The sequence below is a fragment of the Amblyraja radiata genome, chromosome 14 (genome assembly GCF_010909765.2).
Source record: "Amblyraja radiata isolate CabotCenter1 chromosome 14, sAmbRad1.1.pri, whole genome shotgun sequence".
Lineage (NCBI taxonomy): Eukaryota > Metazoa > Chordata > Chondrichthyes > Rajiformes > Rajidae > Amblyraja > Amblyraja radiata.
In genome coordinates this window covers 34,085,953-34,109,433 of record NC_045969.1, presented here as the reverse complement: position 1 = coordinate 34,109,433, position 23,481 = coordinate 34,085,953, and the positions used below count along the sequence as shown (strand labels likewise).

Here is a 23,481-nt window from a genome sequence, read left to right as displayed (position 1 = left end):
CCAAACATTTGGAGGGCACTGTATAATCAAAACACTCATGGTTTTACCAAGTGGCAAAGTAAACTTATTAATTCATACATTCAAGTGTAACAATGTAGTATTCATAAGTAAAACGTCTGTAAAAAAAAATCTTGCAACATTGTCACATCTTGGCACACGTTCTACATTTTTGTCCAATGTCATATATGATTGCAATAAGATTCTGCTACTTCTACCATCTAGAATCCTTTGGCCAGATGGGAACAAAGAGATTGTTTTACGATAAATAGCCGTTTTCAAGCACCAAATCTTCATGAGTCTGAAATAGATTGTGTAAACACTGTACATTTATCCTCAACCATTGACCATTTAGAAGTGGTTCTAATGCTAGTTTCATTGTTACCAGCATGCATAAACTGCAGCTTGTGGAGAATAATGCAAAATCAGTTACTATCGGACAAGATCAAATGTCCACAACATTAAGTTATTCCATTCTTTTAATTAAAAGCCAGATGCAGCAAGTTTCTGCTCAGCACACTAGTTTATGCCGAACAGATGAAGGTACGAACTTCACACATAATTATAAGAAAGCTTGCATGTTAAAAAAAACTTAATGTAGATCTAATCAAGATCTAATCTAATGTAGATGTAAGTCTCATTTGTGAAACATGATTTAAAAATATTTATGTTACATTTTAAAGTATATGAGCGAGAATATTTTTAGCATGGTATTTTTTTTTTTTTTAAACAGTCAATAGATTGCTAAGTATTAATGGCCAACGCAATAAAATTGGGGAAAACACAAAGAAATACAATCAGTTGTAAGAGGGAAAATCTAAAAAAGATTGCTGTTGTAGGAAATATGAAATTAATAACAGAAAGTTGTGGAAACACTCAGTTGGGCAAGTGGTGTTTGTAGAAAGATAAATAGAATTAGGTTTTAGGTCTATGACCCTTGGTCAGATCTTTGGCCCGAAATGTGAACTCTGTTTAACTTTCACGGATGCTGCCTGACCCACTGTGCGTTTCCAGCATTTTTTGTTTTTAATTAGCTATTAAAGTACAGGATGAAACTAGAAAAATAACAATGAAATTACAAATACAAAATCCATTTTACTTACGAGTTATAATTTTTATTTTGGCACCACATTCAGCTAGCAAACAGCCCATTGTATCTGTTACATCTAACGGTTGTGTCTTGTCACATCAGCTGTTCCAACATTAAGTATTTCTGACAACTGTTCTGATTAATAGTACTTCACCAACCCCTTATGCCATGGACATAAGCCAATATTATTAGAAGTGAAGTTTTGTTACAAATAATAGCATTATTGCTAAGTAATACCATTATTATACAAATAAGTAAAAAAATTGTAAACTTCACGTTCAAATCAGATTAACTATTGAGTTCAATTCATGAAATTTAACAGAACATGGCCAAAACTTTACAGTTTATAAAACTTAAATGAAAAACTGATCGACCATTTAGCTCATCTTAATTTGCTTTAAAATTAAATATATAAGAGTAAGATCTCAAACATAAGAAAAATGTGTTACAATCCAGTTGTATGAATGCTATGGCTATAAGGCCATTCATCATGGAGGTCTTAAAAAAGACAATGGATTGTTTTTCCCGAAACATTTACATTTCAGTACATGAAATCTGACTGCATCATGTAGGGGAACATCATTCGATTTTTTTTGCACAACTGAATACAACTTGGTGTTGAGCATTTACTTTCTTTCCTCTGGTTACCATTAATTAAATGCAATAAATCCACCCCGTGCTGTGCCTGCCAAGTTAAAATCAACCTAAGAACTAACCCCTGTAAAACTATCAGTATCTCAATGTGTGATGATCCCTTTATGCCTGTCACTTGAATCCATTCTTGGCACACAACTTCTTTATTGATCACGCCTGTCTGTGAGCCTCTGAGATAAAAAATATGGATTCAGTGGTTTTGTACCAATGTGGAGGAGTCAACCTTATAGATGTTTCAAATAAGAGGCAACAGATGCTTAAAGTTATATCTTCACTATTAATTTTGCTTAACAAAGAAGTTGAATATTGGATTAGGTCACATTGAATCCAACTAAATATTTTTGATCCTGATATCAACTCTAATTCTCATTTGACCATAGTACATCTACTAACGTGCTAACGTGCTTTTATACCTGCTGAATTGCGTGGACATCGGTTCTGATCTTGAATTAGAAACAGGGACCTAAAATCTACAGCCCGGTGTTTATATAATGGGATACCATTGGAGATACCAGGGCAGAAGGAGAAGGAAGAAAGAAGACCAGAAATCCCCTACTAAATCACTCATCAACTATGTGTAAATACACCAAATAAATAATCAAGGCCGAAAAGGATCACACATTACACTTTACAGAGCCCTAATGGCGATAATTTTCGTACGCTTGATTTTTGCCATCCCTCTCAAGTAACAACTACAAGAGTTCACTTGTTGCTCGCCATCAGAAGGCGTGTCACAGATGGTTTTAGAGGGGCGATATCTGGAAGGAAACATCCAACCAAAGGAACTGCAGATGCTGGTTTACAAAAAGCACACGTAATGCTGGAGTAAATCAGCGGGTCAGGCAGCATCTCTGGGGAACATAGGTAGGTGCCGTTTCAGGCCGGTGCCCTTCTTCGGTCTGATTGTATTAGGGTGGAGAGTTTTTTTTGTGTTATATCCTGTGAACTGATTAAGATGTTCAATCATAATCATGGGCCATGGTCAAAGGTAAAGCAAGGTTTGTTGGCTACTCTGCATGGTTTATGCAGGTTTGTGCCATGGATTATTGAGGAAAGATTAGAATAATGACATTTACGTACAGTTCCTCCCCAGTAATTATCTTCAATGACATTCAGTGAACAAACGTGTATTTCAGGTTCCTCTCTTCTTGGTTTACATTGCATGGGGTTAAATGGTGACATTGTCCAGGTTGCACTGTCAAAGTAATTTACTTTCCCTGGTATTTATGTTCGAGTGGATTTTCTTTTACTTGACTACTTTCTACTTGTGCTCCACGGAATTTCCAGGTAATGTATCTCTCCATTCCAACCCTCTTCACATGGATTTTTTCTCTGCACAGTTAGGATTTTGGACTCTGGCCAGTTGGTGTTGTAAGTTGTCATAAATATATTACACATGTATCAGGAGTCCACGTATATAACGTTTCCATCCAAGTAGTGTGTTTTAACATAGCTAATGACGTTCGCGATTGGAAACAGCCTTAGTACATGGTTACATATGATCGGAAGAAGGGTCCCAAGCCGAAACGTCGCCTCTCCCCCTCCCCCCCACAAAAATGATAAATTATAGCGATCACTATGTGATAAAAGACGTGTGCTAACTACGTGTTCAATGGCACCGAAAATAAGATATCGTCAACAATTGTATCAGAATTAACACATCTTATTGTTAATGTAAAAGATACCGGTGAACCTACGATTTAGGTAACGAGGGTTCGATGAAAGCGGAAATACTTCGGAATGGAGATCGGCAGCACTGAGGTGTTTGTAGTTTATGTCGAACAGCGCGGCGGGACTCTGTTTAATGACGATTGACCAAGGGACCCATACGGGAAAAGCTTTATAACCTTAGTGGCGAAATAAAATTAACAAGCCCGTGGAAGTCGAAAATGTTGGAGGTTCTGACATTTCCAAACACACGTTTGCAAAAGGATATATTCCCGGATTCTTGACAGGTGAAGCGGGCTTAGGATATTAATACATTTGTCTTTTTTAAAGTATATACCGACCATGCAGATGCGCAGAGCATGTTAAGAGAAGTCTGCAATAGTGAGTCAGTGCTGTCTGCGCTTCTACCTCAATCAACTCTTTTCATTCGGTGGTTTCATTCATTTCAGTATTACAAAAAGTTCAAGAGAAAGGCTGAAGGATAGTGGAAACACCAGAGCAGGGGTTCGGTGAATTGTACAATAGTAATTTTGGATATACAAGTGTACTTGCGCTTAAAGGTTCAAGTATGTATCATGGTGTTAATCCGGTGATACGCGCGGGAGGGCGAGAACACCTACATTTGCGCAAACGCCTACTGAACTACGCCCACAGCAAGACATTCCCAACCAAACTTTAAATTCCTCATCCGCTCGGAGGGCTGCGGTACGTTTAGAAAAAAAAGACAAGGCGCATCTCAGAGTCCAGTTTACTTCCCCTCAGTATTTTCCCCTGCGACTCCAGTCCCTACTCCCCGGGCTTCCAGGGAGCCGACCACTGTTGTCTAGACCGATCGATCATTTAGACAGAGACGTACAATACGGCCAAAGCCTTCAATCAGGCAGAACTGGCAGCTACCATACGGGTACATGTCACCTTTCAGGTAACCAGCTCGCAGTTGAACAACCTTCAACACATCTCGCTCTAACATTCCCCCCAAGCTGCTCAAATGACCGTAAACACGTTGAGGGGGAGTCGGTGCGTTGTCTATATATTATTCTACAACGCAAACACTTGATAACATTAAAGGTGCTTTCGCAATAACCTGGAAGACACAGCTCTGTCAATATATATCACTACGCTGCACCCACAAGGTCTTTCACTGGCACTCTTCGCTTTTGTAAGTCTAGAACCGTAAGCACTTTATTGGTAAAATATGCATAAATATAGAACTGTTCTTCGGTGTTGAACGATGTCGCCCGCCCTTCCTCGCCAAAAATAACTTACATTTTCTACTCGAGATATGTACAAAATAACCATGTTTCCGTTATCTTCAACCCGTGTTAATTTTAGAATAAAGATAACAAATGCGTAAAAAGGTTTAAAAAGCATCTGGTTAAACCTCCAGAGCGGAATTCGGAGGTTGATCATAGCTATCGCTGTGTGGGGGGAAGGGGTGATACTGCACGGTTCAGCTTTGCGGTGGGAAGAGATCCGCGTTCCTTTGTACAACACAGGCAGAGCGAAACAGTATTTGCAAAAGCGCCAGTTCCTCTGCAGACGACGAGCGTATTTCACAATGCGCCTTTGCACTTAAAAAAGGTCAAATTGATGTTTGCAAGTCCGCGGATCTTAGCAGATCGATGGTGTTTGGTGAAGCCGAATGGATCAGATAGTGAACCGAATCGCGAAGTTGCGTTCGGACCCACACAGACTGCTAATCCGAGTCTCGAAACTTATCCTCAATATTAGCTCGAGGTACGTTTTCTAGAGAAACTGGTGGGATTTTATTTGCACATCTACTTTTACTGAAACGAAAAAAGTGACTGAGTATCGCACGTTGTGGAGCGACGACTTCACCCAGTCTCCGTTTTCCGACAGTCCGCGGTCCCACAGCGGTATTAGAGATTAGAAAAGCCCCGTCCATATCCATTCAGTTCACATAACCCTTTCTTACCTGTTTCCAATTTATCCACGTAATATAACTAGACAAGTACTCCGACGTCGACCTCTTGGTTTTCTCCGCTGCATCCACGTGTCTTTATATTTTCTATAGCCAAGATATACTTCTTTTATCTGCGCATATGAAATGCGAGAGAAGCAAGCTTATCACCCCACAAATCAGGATGTCCACCAGAGGGAAGGGGGAGGGGTCCGCTCTTTAAAAAGGAGAGAGAAAAACCATCAAGGGAAAAGGCCTTTGACTGCCGACGAACGGTGCGTTGTGTGAGCGCCGCGACTGCTCGCCCCAGTTTAGTCTGCCAAGGTTTCAGTGTAAATGTTCGCTGCACAGGTGGAGATCGGCCCCGATCCTCTGGCACGGAACTGTTCGCAGCGCCATGTTGCCTCCTCACTGTACACACAGCGGCCAAACCATCCGGTCTATCGCCTCACACGCTCACTTCGTCGCCCCTCATCCCCCAACTTGTCGAACCTCAGGCTTGTGGGAGGAGAGAGAGAGAGAGAGAGGGGGGGGGGGGGGGGGGGGGGGGGTGGAGGAGCAGGGGGGTGGGGTGGGCGCAGCAGTACTGAAGTGAAGAGCCCTCCGGCAGATCACTGGCGCAGACGTGGTTCGGCTACCACAGTGTGAGCCGATTTTTTTAAATTTCCGATCCAGCCCGAACGTGTAGCTCCGCTCCGGGACTGGAAAAAAACCCCACTCTACCCATAAGGCCAGTCGTTAACTTCAATTACCATAAACATCAAGGTTCAGCTTGTAACCCCAGAGCAAGAATCTCTCCCGCACCAGCAACATCGCGAGCAGTACACGCCGCACAACGCTCGTTCATTAAATATATTTCATAGGCACACTGCAAAACAACTGACGCTTGTATCATCCGAGCACAAGCTTCAATCGCGCAAGATATAAATGGCAAGGCTGTTAAAAGTTTCTGTCTTGCGGACCATTCGGATCTCGTCTGTGGTCTAACATTGCACATTCTAGATCATAGATTCCCAAACTGGCAAATAGTGGTAGTTTTTAATATGGAGAAGGAGGTGCCCCGTTTATATTATTCGCTGATTACCGTCACTGACGAGAAATTCTATGCTGAGTTGTTAACATTACCTATCAACTATACTTAAACATCGGAACCGGTCACATTTAGGCACACTCATTCGGATACTTAATCGGTACGGATAATGTTCTAATATTCAAATCACACGTTGGTCAAGTCATTAGCCAGTTCCTTCATAAATGTGTCTTAAAACTGAGATCAGCTCAAGGGCGGCACAGTGGTGCAGCGAGAGTTGCTGCCTTACATCGTCAGAGACCCGGGTTCAATCCTGACTAAGGATGGTGCCTGTACGGAGTTTGCACGTTCTCCCTATGACCGCGTGGGTTTTTTCCGGGAGCTCCGGTTTCCTTCCATACTCAAAAGACGTACAGCCTTGTAGGCGAATTGGCTTCGGTAAAATTGTAAATTGTCCCTGGTGTGTAGGATAGTGCTAATGTACCGTCAGATCGCTGGTCTGCGCAGACTCGATGGGCCGAAAGTCCCGTTTCCGCGCTGTATCTCCAAAGTCTCCAAGTCTAAAACTTATTTCACGCTAATTTTTATTACATTATTTCAAGTACATAAAGTTATGAGCGGCATTGAACTTTGGCATAGGTAGGCGTCAGAACTTTGTTTCCCCCCAGGGAGGAAATGTCAAAGGCTTGAGGGCAAAGCTTTAAGGTGAGGGGGGCGTCTAAAGGAAATAGGCGAGACAATTTTTTTTAACACCGAGACCCGTTGCCAGGGGTGGTGGTGGAGGCAGATACGATAGTGGCATTTTAGATAGACACGGGGATATGCAGGGAATGGAGGGATATGGATCACGTGGAGGTAGATGAGATTAGTTCAACGGCGTTATGTATAGTACGGACATTGTGGGCCGAATAGCCTGTATTTTCTACGTAGTTTCCAAATATTTCATAGATATAAGGAGAAGAACATTTACGTTATGAATAAGTACCGAGAAAAATAAAACATTGCGAACCACTCTATTGTGTTCATTTGAAATTTTGCAACATTGTCCAAATATCTGACCGTTTCTTAATCGCTTCTTCAGAATACAAACGGAACTTGTATTGATAATAGGTGTAGGCACTAATGATTAAACGTGTCACAACTGTGGTGCTCAAACTGACTCGATTGTCTCCGCAAACTCTTCCCTTGCCCGTCCCTGGGGAGTTGACCAAAAGGTCAGGACGCTTTGCGCACGTCCCGCGCGGGAAAGCTTCCTTCCACCTTCGGACACTCACATTCACGCACAAGGGGGCACCTATATAAAATATGACATGTTGTCACGTAACCACGGGTCCCACAGAGAATTGTACACTCATCTCTTCCCACGTCCTCCCGCAGCCAACACACTCCTGACCTGTCATACCAAGACACAGCTTCCCTTACAATCTGTCACTCACACACACAAACACACTCTTCTCACGCTCAATCAGTCCTGCTCCCGCAGCCCGACAAATAACTGTTCCGTCCCTGGCACTACTTTACTCTGCCAATCTCATCCATAGTCTTGAAATAAGCGCTTACTCGTCCGTGCACACCCCGTATACCCTCTCACCATCGTGGTCTCAGTCTCAGAATTGCACGCGCGTTACTCCTCGACTCACACACGCATACTTCCTCCTTCACACGCCCATAGATCACATCCTCCTGCTTCGCCTCTCGCTTTCTCTCAAACAGTCCTCGTTTCCCTCACACACACACAAGCACGTATCTACACACAACCACACACACACACAGCCCCCGTTTCCCTCACACACACACAAGCACGTATCTACACACACACACACACAGTCCCCGTTTCCCTCACACACACAAGCACGTATCTACACACAACCACACACACACACAACCTCACACACACACAGCCCCCGTTTCCCTCACACACACACAAGCACGTATCTACACACAACCACACACACACACACAACCACACACACACACAGTCCCCGTTTCCCTCACACACACAAGCACGTATTTACACACACACAAGCACGTATCTACACACACACACAACCACACACACACAAGCACGTATTTACACACACACACAAGCACGTATTTACACACACACAAGCACGTATTTACACACACACAAGCACGTATCTACACACACACAGTCCCCGTTTCCCTCACACACACAAGCACGTATCTACACACAACCACACACACACACAACCAAACACACAGTCCCCGTTTCCCTCACACACACAAGCATGTATCTACACACAACCACACACGCAGTCCACGATTTCTTCATTTCTCTCACACACATGGTCGCAGTTTCCCTAATATATCTCTCTCCCTCATACATGCACGCACAGTCAGTTTCCCTAATCTCTCTTTCACACACGAGCATACACCCGTTTCCCTCACTCCCGCCCTAAAACACACACGGTTCTAGTTTCACCCATCTTCCCCCTCCTCCTCCCCCCCCCCCCCCCCCCCCCCCCCCACACACACACATATACACACACACAGTTTTCCCATTTTCCCTCCTTAAAACACACGGTCTCAATTCCCACTAATCTCCCTCTCTCCCCTCATTCACACACAGTCCCAGCTTCCCCTTTTATCTCTCTCTCTCACACACACACACACACGGTCAGTTTCCATAATCTCTCTCTCCCACACACACAGTCCCAGTTTCCCAATCTCCCACCCCCCCCCCCCCCCCCCATACACACGTTCCTAGATTCCTAATCACACACACACACGGTCCCGATTTCCCTAATCGCGCGCTCTCTCTTACACAAACGCTCCGTTTCCCTAATCTTACCCCCTCACACACATATGCACGCAGTCTTCGTTTCATTCTCCTTCTCTCTCTCCCCCACACAGTTTCCCCATTTCTCTCTCCTTCCCTAAAACACACTGTTTCAATTTCCCCAATCTCTCTCTCCGTCATGTACACATATATACAATCCCAGATTCCCTAATCTCCCTCTCACACAAACACATACCTCGTTTCCATCATTTTCTTTCCCTAAAACACACACGGTCCTAGTTTCACTAATCTCTCTCCCATACACACACACACCGTTTCCCCATTTCTCTCTCTCTCCCTCTCCCTAATACACACGGTCTCTCCTCTCCCCCGTCATACACACGCAGTTCCCTTTCCTCCCAATTTATCTCTCCCCAAAACAGTCCCAGATTCCCTAATGTATCACACACAGACACAGTCCTTGTTTCTCTCATTTCTCTCACCATCCCAAAAACACAAACGGTCCTAATTTCCCTAATCTCTCTCACACATACCGATTCTCTCCCTCCCTAACACACGCACAGTCCCAATTCCCCTAACCTCTCCCTCGCTCCCCCCCCCCCCCTTCACACATACAGACCCCATTTCCCCATCTCTCTCTCTCTCCCTCCCTAATACACACACAATCCCAGATTCCCCAATTTATGAAGGGTCTCGACACGAAACGTCACCCATTCCCTCTTCAGAGATGCTGCCTGTCCCGCTGAGTAACTCCAGCCTTTTGTGTCTATCCCCAATTTATCTCTCGCTCTCACACACACACTCACAAACACATGCACACGTCCCCGTTCCTCTCACTACTCTCTCCCTCATATACACACGGTGCCCGTTTCCCTCACTATACCAGTCCCGCTCACATTATCGCATCACCCAAAGGCCTCCTTCCATACTTGCACCACTCACTCATTTGCGCACAATAACTCAAGCCGCCCCCCCCCCCCCCCCCCTCCCTTCCTCTCAGTTTCAGACATTCGCTATCCTTTCGACATCCTAGGTGCAACAACCTCCGTTGCAACCACACAGATTCGCATTCCCCTTCGTCACACATTACTCCCCCGCAATCGCATTCAGTCACGTATAATCAGCCACACGCATTCGTGCACCCGTGGCCCCGCACGAACAGTTCACAGCAGCAGCTGCCTCGCGGCTGCGAAGCGTTCGCAGAACCAGTTTGTGTTTCTCTGAACCCGAGCGGAAACAGGGCGCTCCGAGGCTGACTGGACTCCTGTTAAGGACTGTTTTCGGCACCATCTCAAGGAAGCTCGACTGTTAGTCAAAAAGAGACCACCGCTCTTCCCACGACTTTCTCCAGAAATAACCTTATTGCAACATCTTTCTATTTCAATGCGAGGCAACAAAAGAACATCGGGGACTGGGGCTTATTTTAAATGAGAATAGTTTCAGAATACAAGGATAATAACTTTGAAAGATGAATCGATCCGGACGTCCAAACGTACGATACAATTTGTGCAAGAGTTAGAGGCCCTTTTTTTAAAAATACATTCGCATCTAGTCTCTTTTATAATGACAGAGAAAAACGTTTTATTTTTAAAAAAATACACTGGCCGTAATTTATATGCCAAAGATAGTCTCTCTCTATCCCATGAAGTGATCCACTCTCTTTTTGAACCATTAACCCTGGGACAAAATGAAGATTAGATTCTTAATGCCAAGAATACACAAGGCGAAAGGGGGGTGGAGGGGCGTTTAACGACCCCTCCCCCCTCAAGGGAGAGAGGTTGTTACCACTAAAAAGATTAGTCACAATAGAAGATCTGACCGTTTGTGTTCTCTGCATTGTTTAATGTAACAACCATGCCCTGGTTGGAGGTGTGCTTTCACACCAATTTGTGTCAGCGTGTTGCGACTGCGTGGTGCTTTACTTTTGTCGAGTATTTCGAGGTCTGCACACTTTGGCCTCTTTAAATCACTCGCAGCCTTGGGCTGCGTGCTTACTAATGTGCCAGAATTTCCACCGGTGTTACAGACATCCTTTAGTATCGCCCTGATTCCAAGCAGAGACAGCGGGGAGGTTGCGACAGTTCACTTTAGAGAACACATCTGCTCGAGTCTGTTTCACATCCTAATTCAGGGAACCGCGACCTTCTCTCGGAAGGAGCAGCCGATACAATTAGAACTAACGTCAGCTGATTTCTGTAATTCCCCCAAAGGAAACGTTTGTTTTAGAGGCAACAACCCGGTTCGCTGGTTTGTTATCTGTTGTTACAAAAGTGTTATCAGTTACGATTGTTTCCACGTTCTTTGTTCCACATTTTACTTTTGGGAGAAAATAAAGCAGTGGATGTCTGCGCCTACACGTTGTGATGCGATCCTTATATACATTCGGCGTTCATTGTGAGATTGGTGTAATTTGATATACGGTTTAGGTTTTTAAATATTCAAAGGTATTACATCCCTTTTTCATTGATTTCATTGCCGATAACGAGGGAGAGCAGCGCGAAGTGCGCCACCTGTCTCGCTGCTAATGTTGCGCTCCACCACAAAACCAGTACAGCGACTTCACAAGACAAAGATGGCGAAAGCTCCCATCCCCCACTCTTCAGAGCAACTTCCTCGACCCGACCGCTTCACCGTAATATGTACAGCGCCAATCTCAAGCTTATTACCAAGACTGAAACGCCTCGAAATAGACACAGGAAACATGAAAAAGGAAGGCATGAGAAAGGGTGGACACAACAACAAAGCTGCACAGTTTAAACGTGAAAAAAACTGGAATCATCTCCACGCTGTTGGACAACGTAGAGCTTTCTCAAAATGATTTCATTATTTTATAACTTGCCCGCACGAACAAAGAACGTCAAATGTACCTCAAAATTCGCCAGATGAGCGGCGGGAAGGGCGAGACACGTCAAAGTATCGATATCTGCTTACAATACAAAGCAGAACAAAAGTCTAGCAATGACTAAACTCCGACCGTAAACCTTTCTACACAGTAAAAACAACATTTTAAAGGAGCGTTATTTACTTCATAAACTACTGGGGCATTAAGAGCCACCGTCCATTTAGAGAATTGGCTGCTCACAAACACACGCACCTCTCCACCAATTTCGGCATTCGCGTTTCCTGCATCGCGATTCGAAGTTGCATAAACACTCATTTGTGACCAGGCTCAGACACAGGCTTCTCTGCGTGAGTTTGACATCGTTGCCAAGTTAAATCAAACAAATTTGGTTCAAGACAAAATAAAAATAAAAATTAGGAGATTGTGATTTTGAAAGAAGAACCTCATCCTGCACTATTGCGATGATCCTATTTCGAAAACTTATTTAAAAAAATTAAACTGAAAAGACATTTGTGCTGCATGCATACAATCTTGCCAAGCAACAATCTGCCCATTTAATATAGGATTATAAATATTACTCGCCGACTTTTAAAATGCAAGCCATCAAAGACGCTGACACGCATACAACGTATTTACACATGTCAGACACCAAACACATTACCATAATTTATCTCTTAATATAAAAGATTGCAATTTAGTACAAGGTATTTGGGACAAAGTGCAATTTGTTTACATAATTTGAAAAAAGGAAATAGAAAATGTAGTTCTACTTAATACATTAGTCTGGAGAAGGGTCCCAACCATCCCCTGTCCAGCCCCTCCACAGATGCTGCCTGCCCTGCTGAGTTCTTCCAGCTCTTTGGGTTTTGCTCCAGATCCCAGCAATTGCGGTTTCTTTGTACCCATAATACTCCTCCCCATTGGAAAGGAGTAATGGATGTGATTACTGAAACACCAGTGTAAAATCGATGGTACACAAAAATGCTGGAGAAACTCAGCGGGTGCAGCAGCATCTATGGAGCGAAGGAAATAGGCAATGTTTCGGCCCAAAACGTTGCCTATTTCCTTCACTCCATAGATGCTGCTGCACCCGCTGAGTTTCTCCAGCATTTTTGTGTACCTTCGATTTTCCAGCATCTGCAGTTCCTTCTTAAACACAGTGTAAAATTGATGTTATACTTCAGAATTTGACAAGGAACAAATTCCACGTTGGAGGTAAAACAACAGAATGCAAAGATCTAAAGGCCAAGACTCTGCAAAGGAAGAGTTCAAAGGTTCTCACTTTTGGGCACAGTAAATGAACAGATGAATAGCAACGACTGGCTTAGGCCTTTAAATAATTTGGTCAAATATTGTGCCAGCACCCATTGTCCAGTATTCCTACATGAACAACATGATGTGCGAGGTTCCATAAATCTATCAAAAGTCATGGAACTCAAGCAAATGTCGATGCTTTGAAAAGAGAGATAAAATTACAAAAGACCTAAATCTATGATATAGCTTTCACATCCTCAATACATACTAAACTGCATTACAACCAATAAATTACTTTCTGGGCTGCAGTGTAGAAACGGCAAATGAAAAATACTACAAATTTGTTAGAGGTTCAATGCATCTCGTATAGCATCAGATCAGGAGCACCACAGATGACATAATTGACTACAGAAAATGCAGGATATAGTTAATGAAGAACACTTGAGTTGATATCAGACCTATGGCACAGGAGTTATAAAGATCATCATCTTGAGTAGATTAAATAAGATAATACATTGTTTCTTCCACTGCATACAGTCCAAAAACCTGTGGGGATTGACTTGCATTTAAAATTAAATTGAATTATTTTCCATTAAGATTCCGAAATGTTTAGATGGCACTTTGGAATCATAGGTCACTGCTTTCAGGAACCTCCTACCACAGATACTCTCCCCCTTCTCCCCACACACCAACCTGACGTACGCACACACTATGTTAAATTTCTCTAAAAGAACCAACTATTTAGTTCCATTAACCAAATAGCCTCCCTAACTCCCAAATTCTTTTTCAAATGGAGAGCTATTAAAGAGACAAAACAGCCTGCTTTGTTAGCCTTTTGTATCTTTAATAGCTCAAAGAAATGGGACCCACTCATCAAGGCTAGAAGAAAGCTACCATCGTTTTAACTTTTTGAAAAAGGGGGATAGGCAAAGCTAGCACATTAGCAGGGAAAATACATGAAAATATTACCAGAGGTGCATTTCATCTTATCTGGGGCAACCAACATGGTTTGTGGCAAAAAAGCTTTTTTGTTACAAATCTTAATACTTGGAGGAGTTACCAGATTGGTGGGTTTGGACGATGCAAACACGTTGACATCCTGGTTTTCAGAAAACTTTTCATAAACAACCTCATGAGAAGATTCTTTACAGAGGAGACTCATGATGTATTGGTTCTAGACACAAAATGCTGGAGTAACTCAGTGGGACAGGCAGCATCTCTGGAGAGAAGGAATGGGTGACTTGTCGGGTCGAGACCCTTCTTCAGACTGATCTTCAGTCTGCAGCATTTTGTGTCTATTTTCGATTTAAACCAGCATCTGTAGTTCTTTCCCATGCATTGGTGCTAATCATCTGAGGAGAACTGACAATTGGCCTAATCTCTGCAGGCTGATAGTTATGGGGAATGGACGAGTTTGCTCGGAAACTGGTTAGCAATGATGTCCCACGGAGATTAGAGTTAAGACTTGGCTAATTTTTATATTTGTTAATAATTTTGACATATATTTTAGGAGTTGCTCCACCATAGAGGCCACGGAACCATCTAAAACGTGCAAACAAAGACGTGGGAAGCGGGGAGGCTATCGAGCTAGGCTGAAATCAAACCCGCACCAGCCAGCTCTGCCCAGCATTTTCCTCGCGAATGTCCAGTCCCTGGTGAGTAAAATCGACGAACTACGGCTGCGGATCACCACACACAGACGGATCGCCGACTGCAATGCCATGGTCTTCACCGAAACATGGCTCAACGATAACATCCCGGACAACGCCATCGAGCTGGAGGGGCGCACTGTCTTCAGGGCCGACAGAACAGCGGAGGACTCCGGTAAGACCAAGGGCGGCGGACTGTGCATTTATGTGAATAACACATGGTGTACGGACGTTGTTAGGATTGGTAGTCACTGCTCTGCTGACCTGGAATACCTGATGATAAAGTGCAGGCCCTTCTATCTGCCCAGAGAATTCACATCGACTGTTATCACTGCAGTCTATGTACCCCCGGACGCTAATGCCAGGCTAGCAATGGAAGAGCTGCAAGCTGCTATCAGCAAACAACTAACTGCACACCCAGAGGGGGCATTTATTGTTGCGGGTGATTTCAACCACTTCAACCTTAAAACTGTACTCCCCAGGTTCCATCAGCAGGTTTCCTGCCCAACCAGAGGAAACAATATTCTGGACTTAGTATACACTAATATTACTGAAGCCTACAAAGCCCTCCCCCTCCCCCACCTTGGACAGTCTGACCACCTCTCACTGTTCCTGCTCCCCAAATACACACCTCTGATCAGACGTGTGAAACCTACCGTGAGGACAGTGAAGGTTTGGCCTGAGGGGGCTGTCTCTGTTTTACAGGAACAGTTTCAGCAAACAGACTGGAGTCTGTTTGCCACCCAGGCCACCTTTAACTCCAAAGTGGACATCAACTCATACACCTCAACAGTTTTGGACTATATAAAATTCTGCACTGATAACGTCACTACCCACAAAGAGATAAAGACCTTCCCTAACCAGAAGCAGTGGGTGAGCAGGGTGGTCAGACTCCTGCTGAAGGCTCGCGATGCCGCTTTCAGATCTGGCAACGCTGAGGGATACAGCTCATCCAGGGCCAATCTGAAAAAGGGAATTAGGAATGCTAAACTCAATCATAAATGGCGGATTGAGGAGCATTTCCAAAACAACTCCGACCCCAGGCACATGTGGCAAGGAATCAAATCCATTGCCGATTACCAGAAAGTTAACACCCCCCCCCCCCCCCCCCCCCCGACAACGCCTCCATTCCTGACGAGCTAAACCATTTCTATGCTCGCTTTGACCGGGACAACAAAACTCCAGCCATCAAAGTTGCTCCACCCCCGAATGAACAACCCCTCAGTCTCTCCACCTCTGCTGTACAAGATGCACTGAGCAAGGTGAATGAGCACAAAGCTGCCGGCCCCGATGGCATCCCCGGGCGGGTGCTCAGGGCATGTGCTGGACAACTATCCCTGGTCTTCACTGACATTTTCAATCTGTCACTGGCCTAGGGTGTTGTCCCCACTTGCCTCAAGACATCAACCATTGTGCCAGTGCCCAAACAATCAGCTACAGGGAGTCTCAACGATTTCCGCTCAGTGGCACTCACCCCTGTCATTGCAAAGTGCTTTGAGCGGCTGATCTTGGCTCACCTCAAAGCCAGCCTCCCCCCCACACTGGACCCCCATCAGTTTGCCTACCGGACCAACAGGTCTACAGAGGATGCCATATCGGCGGCCCTACACTCTGCCCTGACCCACCTGGACAGCAATAACACCTACATCAGGATGCTGTTCATTGATTTCAGCTCCGCCTTTAACACTGTCATCCCCGCCAGCTTGATCACCAAACTCAGGGGACTTGGCATCTCCACCTCCCTCTGCAATTGGACACTGGATTTCCTCACCAACAGACCACAGTCTGTTAGGGTCAACAACCTCACCTCCTCCACTATAACACTGAACTCAGCCCTCTCCTCTACTCCCTCTTCACCCATGACTGCATCCCTAAGAATGGCTCCAACGCCATCATTAAATTTGCCGACGACACCACGGTGGTAGGACTGATCAGTGACAACGACGAGTCAGCCTACAGGGATGAGGTCCAGCACCTGACAACCTGGTGTGCCAACAATAACCTCGTCCTCAACTCCAAGAAGACGAAGGAAATTATTGTTGACTTCAGGAAGATCAGAGGGGGCAGACATACCCCCCCCATCCATATAAACGGGACTGAGGTGGAGCGCGTCTCCAACTACAAATTCCTCGGGGTACACATCTCGGAGGATCTGTCCTGGTCCCTCAACACCTCCAAGCTGATCAAAAAGGCGCAGCAGCGCCTTTACTTCCTGAGGAGGCTCAAGAAAGCTCATCTGTCCCCCCAGATCCTGAACAACTTTTACCACTGTACCATCGAAAGCATCCTGACCACCTGCTTCACGGTATGGTACAGCAGTTGCACCGTAGCAGACAGGAAGGCACTACAACGGGTGGTGAAAACCGCTCAGTACATCATCGGTGCCCCGCTCCCTGCCATGGATGCCCTCCACCGAAAACGGTGTCTGAGACGGGCCGGGAAGATCATCAAAGACCCCTCCCACCCCAACCATGGACTGTTTGCCCTCCTCCCATCAGGGAGGCGGTACAGGAGCCTCAGGTCTCGTACTAGTAGGATGAGGAACAACTTCTACAACAACACTATCACATTGCTGAACTCGGAGTCCCGCCGATAGATTTCTCCAGTCTCTCCGTCCACATTGTTTGCTTATTCTGTATTTTTATTTCTATATTGCACTATTACTACGGACTGACGCTAAACTGCATTTCGTTGTACCCATACTTGTATTTGTGCAATGACATTAAAGTTGAATTGAATTGAATTGAATTGAATAAATAACCATTCTCCATAACTAACTATCCATATACATTATAGGACATAGAACAAAAAAATAATAGTGAAAGATTGAGATTTGAAAGTTATAATATCATACTCTAAGATGTGACTCTGTAGCTATACAAACAGGGCTTTTGTTTGTCCCTGCTGATTCCTTGATAGAATAATGTTATCATTTAGTAATTGGTCTGGAGTCATTAGTGAGAACTTTAGACTGGACTACTCAGCCATCTGTTCATTTATTATTTTTAATTTTACTATTTAGTTTTTCTTTCCCAAAGTGTTGTAAATATCTATCTTATAAATATTGGATTACATTTATTCAGTCCAGTTTTTCAACGCCTGCTTGTAGGAGGTCCATGATTATTCAAACATTTTGATTTGTATTTCTGCAAACTATCATGTGCTCATAACAAATTCTAGTCTTCTCGGCTCTGGTGGATCTCAGCAGGCAAGGTAAGATCTGTGGAGGGAAATGGACAGACAAGTTTTAGGATGCGACACTTCAGTTTCGAAGAAGGGTCCCGACCCAAAACAACTTATGTCCATTTCCCTCCACGGATGTTGCTTGGCTACTGAGTTTCTCCTGCATTTTGTTTTTACTCAAGATTTTAGTATCTACAGTCTCCTGTGGCCCTAAGCCTCTATAGTTATTTTCATGAGTTCAATGGTAACTGTCACTTCTGTAATTATTTTGAACAATTTCAATTATGGGATTAAACACTGCCCCATAACTATTTTTATGACAGTACTGCACAAGCCCATAAATTTAACAACAGCATATGCTAGAAATGTAAAATAGAAACACAAAATGCTTTGATGCTCATTAGGTCAGACAAGATCTATGAGGAGAAATTCCAAGGAACAGAATCAATGTTTCAGATCAATGGTCCAAGGAAAAGCATTTGACTCCATTACTAGTTGAGGCAAAGAATACGAACAAGAGGATTATGCCAGTAACATATACAACACTAGTTAAATGCTGCATTAAGAAATACATACAAACATGGTAACTATATTACAATAAATATATGATTGCACTTGGAAGGTTGCAGTAAAAATTGAGAGAGTTGCCAAGACTGGAAAATTGTAGCCTGGAGTATATTTTGGGTAAGGTAATGTTGTTCTCCTCGGCAGTGTATAGCTGAGGGGAGATTTAGCAGAGGAGCCTAGATTTGAAGTTGAATTATAAAGACATGAAGATATATTTTGTCACACAGGTGGTGATAGGACTTTGGAACTCATTTCCTGAAAGTGAAAGAGGCAGACTTTTTCAGCCCATTTAAATAGCATTTGGTTATAAACCACAGGGCTATGAAACCTTTGCGAGGAGGAGGTTGGACTATAGAGCTCTTATTAACAAACATGGCCACTCTGCATCATAAATATGCTCCAATTCCTGAACCGAGGGCAAAAGTTCCCCCAAACATTGGAAAGACCAAAGCCAATATTCTTGATCTCCATGACAAAATGTATGCCCTGGTCATTCCTCTTCATGGTCTTGAAAGACTTGAACCAGGCTTTTGGCAACCCTAATGTCCTACTTAATCTTAAATGGAGCTTCTGCTATAGAATCCTTCAGATCTCCATGACCCCCTCATCCCACCTCTGTAACATTGCCTATCCTATCATAAATTCAATAGTCTACATGTGCCTTAATTTATCTACTAGCTCCAAATATGGCACCAAACCTGGTGATTCTTGTATGCTGCTTCAGTGTACTATTTCTATACACTTGTACTGTATCTAACATGTGCTTATGTATAGTAATATGTACTGAACTGTATGCAAAAATGAATTTCACTGTACCTCAGTACATGTGACAATAAAGGACCATTGAACCATATTACTGTTGCTGAAATCCTCTCTGATGCATTTATGTTTCTCAATTCAACTACTCCAATGCTTGCTTGGCCAAATTCCCACCTAGTTGTTTAAATTTGAAGTAATATGGTAGTCTGCATCTTGCATCTTCTCCAAGTTTCTGACATCCAACACCATGGCCATTGACCTACATTTTAACCCTAGCAATCTATCAGTTTCAACTTTTGATTTCTTTTATCTAGTATCATAGCTGGCTCATTGTCAAAGTTTGCTTGAAAATCATATCAGTGAAGCAAGTTAGAAGATCTTACTCTGATAAGTCACATGAAAATACAAGTAATTCTGTTATTAAAAATGCATAAGTCCATTAAGTTTCAAAATACAATATTTAAATAATTATTTTCCAAAACCCTTTGGGAAAAAATATCAAAAGAACTCAAAGCTCATGATGATGATCCCCATATTCAAATCCGAATCATATATGCATCATGAGCAATGAAACCCCACAATAATCTCTGGGGATGTGACTGTTTACATCCCTTTGCTCTGAAAGATCATCACAAATCTGTTTTCCATCTTTGCACCAACATCCTGTCCGACATTTGCCTTAATTTATTTACAAGCTCCGATTATGGCCTTGTATCAAATTAATTCTGAAATGTGCTCTCAATATTTTCATTCATCAAGTTAGCATTATTTCCTATTAAAGTTGTTAAAAAAAATGATTGTTCTTCTTATTTTTTGAAACAGAGATGAAATGTGCCAGCCTTAAGTCCTTTGGCATTTCTAAGCTTGTTTGGAAGATTGTGGTTAGAACTTTCTGACCTCCCTCATCATTCTTGGATGCATTCATCAGCCATATACATAACACCAATATTTATTTTTCTTATGAATATGCTTGCTTTTCAATAAATGTCGTGATTTTAGACAACCTTTTTTTTGCTTTGTATATCTAAACCAGTAATCACCGTCAGCCTTTGTTATACACAGCTAAATGATGTCTGTACTGAATGAACAAACATACCTTTAACATGTAATGAAAACTTTATGTACATATGAACACTGCACCTTACAAACTTTTAACATCACAGAATGTTAACACAAATTTCTGCATAACACTTAGAAAGGAAAATAAAGAAGCAAAGAAAGACATTTGCAATGTACAGAGTCTCCAGTGATAGAACATATTGAAGCCACAATGTCTCCAGCTTCAATTCACCAATGTAGGAACTGGCCACACATTTATTTCGTAATCACACCTTGCAGTCTGAGAAGGAACATATTTACACACTTCTGCAACAGAATAATGTACTGCTTTTAAAACATTATGCAAACTTCCTGTAAGAATGAAAATAGCCAACTTCTTGTGAGCTGCATTCAGGAAGATTTGTGTGTGCCCAATGTACACCCCTATCATAGCTTGTTGCTGTTGCATATTTCTAAGCTATTTTAGAATATGTTAAGAAAGTGAGGAATTTCCAGATTGATTTTTCTAATCTGCATTCTTAAATTTACAATTGGCTTCAATAATTTCTTTCCGCCACTCCTCCCGCAAGGAGAACATCAGTAGTGACCCTGAAAGGGAATTATCAAATTGGCAGCTGGACTTTAAACTGTGCTCCTGATGCCAGAAGCAGTAAGAAAAATGCTATAAGGGATTTAATATTTAAATTCATGTTCCTAAGCCACATGAGCAGAATTAGGCCATTCGGCCCATCAAGTCTACTCTGCCATTCAATTATGGCCCAAGAACCCCAATCTTTTGTCTTCTCCCCATAACTTTTGACATCCTTACTAATCAAGAACCGACCAATCAATCTCTGCTCTAAAAATACCCAGACTTGGCCTCCACAGCTGTCTTTGGCAATGAATTCCACAGATTCACCATCCTCCATCTAAAGAAATTCTTCCTTATCTTCTTTCTAAAGGCACATCCTTTTATTCTGAGGCTATGCCCCCTGGTCCTAGACGCTCCCACTAGTGGAAACATCCTCTCTACATTCAATCTATCCATGGCTTTCATTATTCAGTAAGTTTCAATGAGATCCCCCTCCCCCTTTAAAGATAGAGATGTTTGTGCTGCATGTCACTTCAAGAAAGCTTTAAAAACATATTAGATGGGACAGCACAAGTTAAAATAGCAGCAAAATTACAATCTGCAGTTGGACTAAGAGTATGAATATAGTTTCCATTTGACTAATGCAGATACAAGTAAAGAGAACCTACTGTTTCAAATCCATACTTCATAGAATGTGGGTTTTGATGTAAACAGAAAACTAAACATGAGCATCGCAATGCAAATGATTCATAGACAATGCTGTCTTAATCCTGCTTTTGTAAGCCTACTATTTGCAACTATTTATAGAGAAATGTCTCAAGCAATACATTTAAAAAAGAATCTTCATAAATGTACCTGCTGTGCTGATCTTAACCATTTGCTATGCTCAATATCACTGTCTCATTTATTTTACATGCTACTCTACAGATCACCAAACTCATGTTATTTCTTAGAGTCCTTTAACATGTGTTTAACTTCAGATCCAAGTGTATGTCACCAAATTCATATTTGTAATTGCCCAATTAAGTTTCTAGTGTCCTGTCCTATCATCACAGCAACATATGACTTACTACCTGCAAAGTCTTCAGTGTTTGATACAATCAGTTACATCATTCTGTTGCAATGGCGTTTCTTTGTATTGCAGCATGGTTGGATCTAACCACAGCATCCTTCCCTTCCTCAACATTACAGTGCCTTCCATAATGTTTGGGACAGACCCATCATTTATTTATTTGCCTCTGGACTCCATAATTTGAGATTTGTAATAGAAACAAAATGTGTGGTTAAAGTGCACATTGTCAGATTTTATTAAAGGCCATTTTTATACATTTTGGTTTCACCATGTAGAAATTATAGCTGTGTTTATACATAGTCCCCCCATTCAGTGCACCATAATGTTTGGGATACATGGCTTCACAGGTGTTGGTAATTGCTCATGTTTGTTTAATTGCCTCCTTAATGCAGGTATAAGAGAGTTTAGAAGGATGAGAGGGTATCTCATTGAAACATATAAGATTGTTAAGGGCTTGGACACAATAGAGGCAGGAAACATGTTCCCGATGTTGGGGGAGTCCAGAACCAGGGGCCACAGTTTAAGAATAAGGAGTAAGCCATTTAGAACGGAGACGAGGAAACACTTTTTCCTCACAGAGAGTGGTGAGTCTGTGGAATTCTCTGCCTCAGAGGATGGTGGAGGCAGGTTCTCTGGATGATTTCAAGAGAGAGCTAGATAGGGCTCTTAAAAATAGCGGAGTCAGGGGATATGGGGAGAAGGCAGGAACGGGGTACTGATTGGGGATGATCAGCCATGATCACATTGAATGGAGGTGCTGGCTCGAAGCTTGCCAAGAAGTACTTAAAAGAGCAAACACAGTTCTGGAAAAAGAACTTGTGGACAGATGAGACAAAGATTAACTTATATCAGAGTGATGGCAAGAGCAAAGTATGGAGGAGAGAAGGAACTGCACAAGATCCAAAGCACACCCCCTCATCTGTGAAACACGGTGGTGGGTGTGTTATGGCCTGGCATGTATGGCTGCTCAAGGTACTCAGGCACGGAAATCGCTAGGAAAATATGGAGGGGACCGGGGGGACACAATTTCTTGGCGGCCGCGCGCACATGCGCACACTCACACACACACACGAGGCTTCGGAGGCTCAACTCTGCCTGTCTCGCCGGGTTAACCTACAGCCCTGCCTAGACTGACGGGACACCAGCGCTGCTTCTCGGCGCTAGCTGTAAACCTGGGCCATATTTCCCGCTAGTCCAGGCAGGGCTGTAGGGTGACCTGGCGGGACAGGCAGAGTTGAGCTAGGTTTAGCGCTGCTTCTCTGCGCTGGCTTTGGGTCTGGGGGCACAGCTCCCGTCTGACGCCCAACGTCTCTGGCCACCCCGGGGGAGCATTCGAGTGGGGACGGGGATGGTCCATTGGCAGTTCGGCAGCGATTGCGGCGTCGGAGACCGGGATCGATCCTG

The 23,481-nt window shown here is 43.2% G+C and overlaps 1 protein-coding gene across 8 annotated transcripts in view; it reads right to left on the bottom strand.

The window, feature by feature from the left end:
• The window catches only part of bcor (BCL6 corepressor), a 262,619-nt gene that overhangs the window by 91,443 nt on the left and 147,695 nt on the right, over positions 1-23,481 (bottom strand). Inside the window, exon 1 of one of the 8 annotated variants that reach the window (XM_033033094.1) lies at positions 12,216-12,293. The exons of 6 other annotated variants lie outside the window; for them this stretch is intronic. In XM_033033094.1, the coding sequence (XP_032888985.1) occupies positions 12,216-12,278 (63 nt within the window). In that variant the 5' untranslated portion in view covers positions 12,279-12,293. Of the gene's footprint in view, positions 1-5,345; positions 6,480-12,215; positions 12,294-23,481 lie in introns of those variants that run through there. One more of the 8 variants, XM_033033096.1, reaches the window with a different exon arrangement.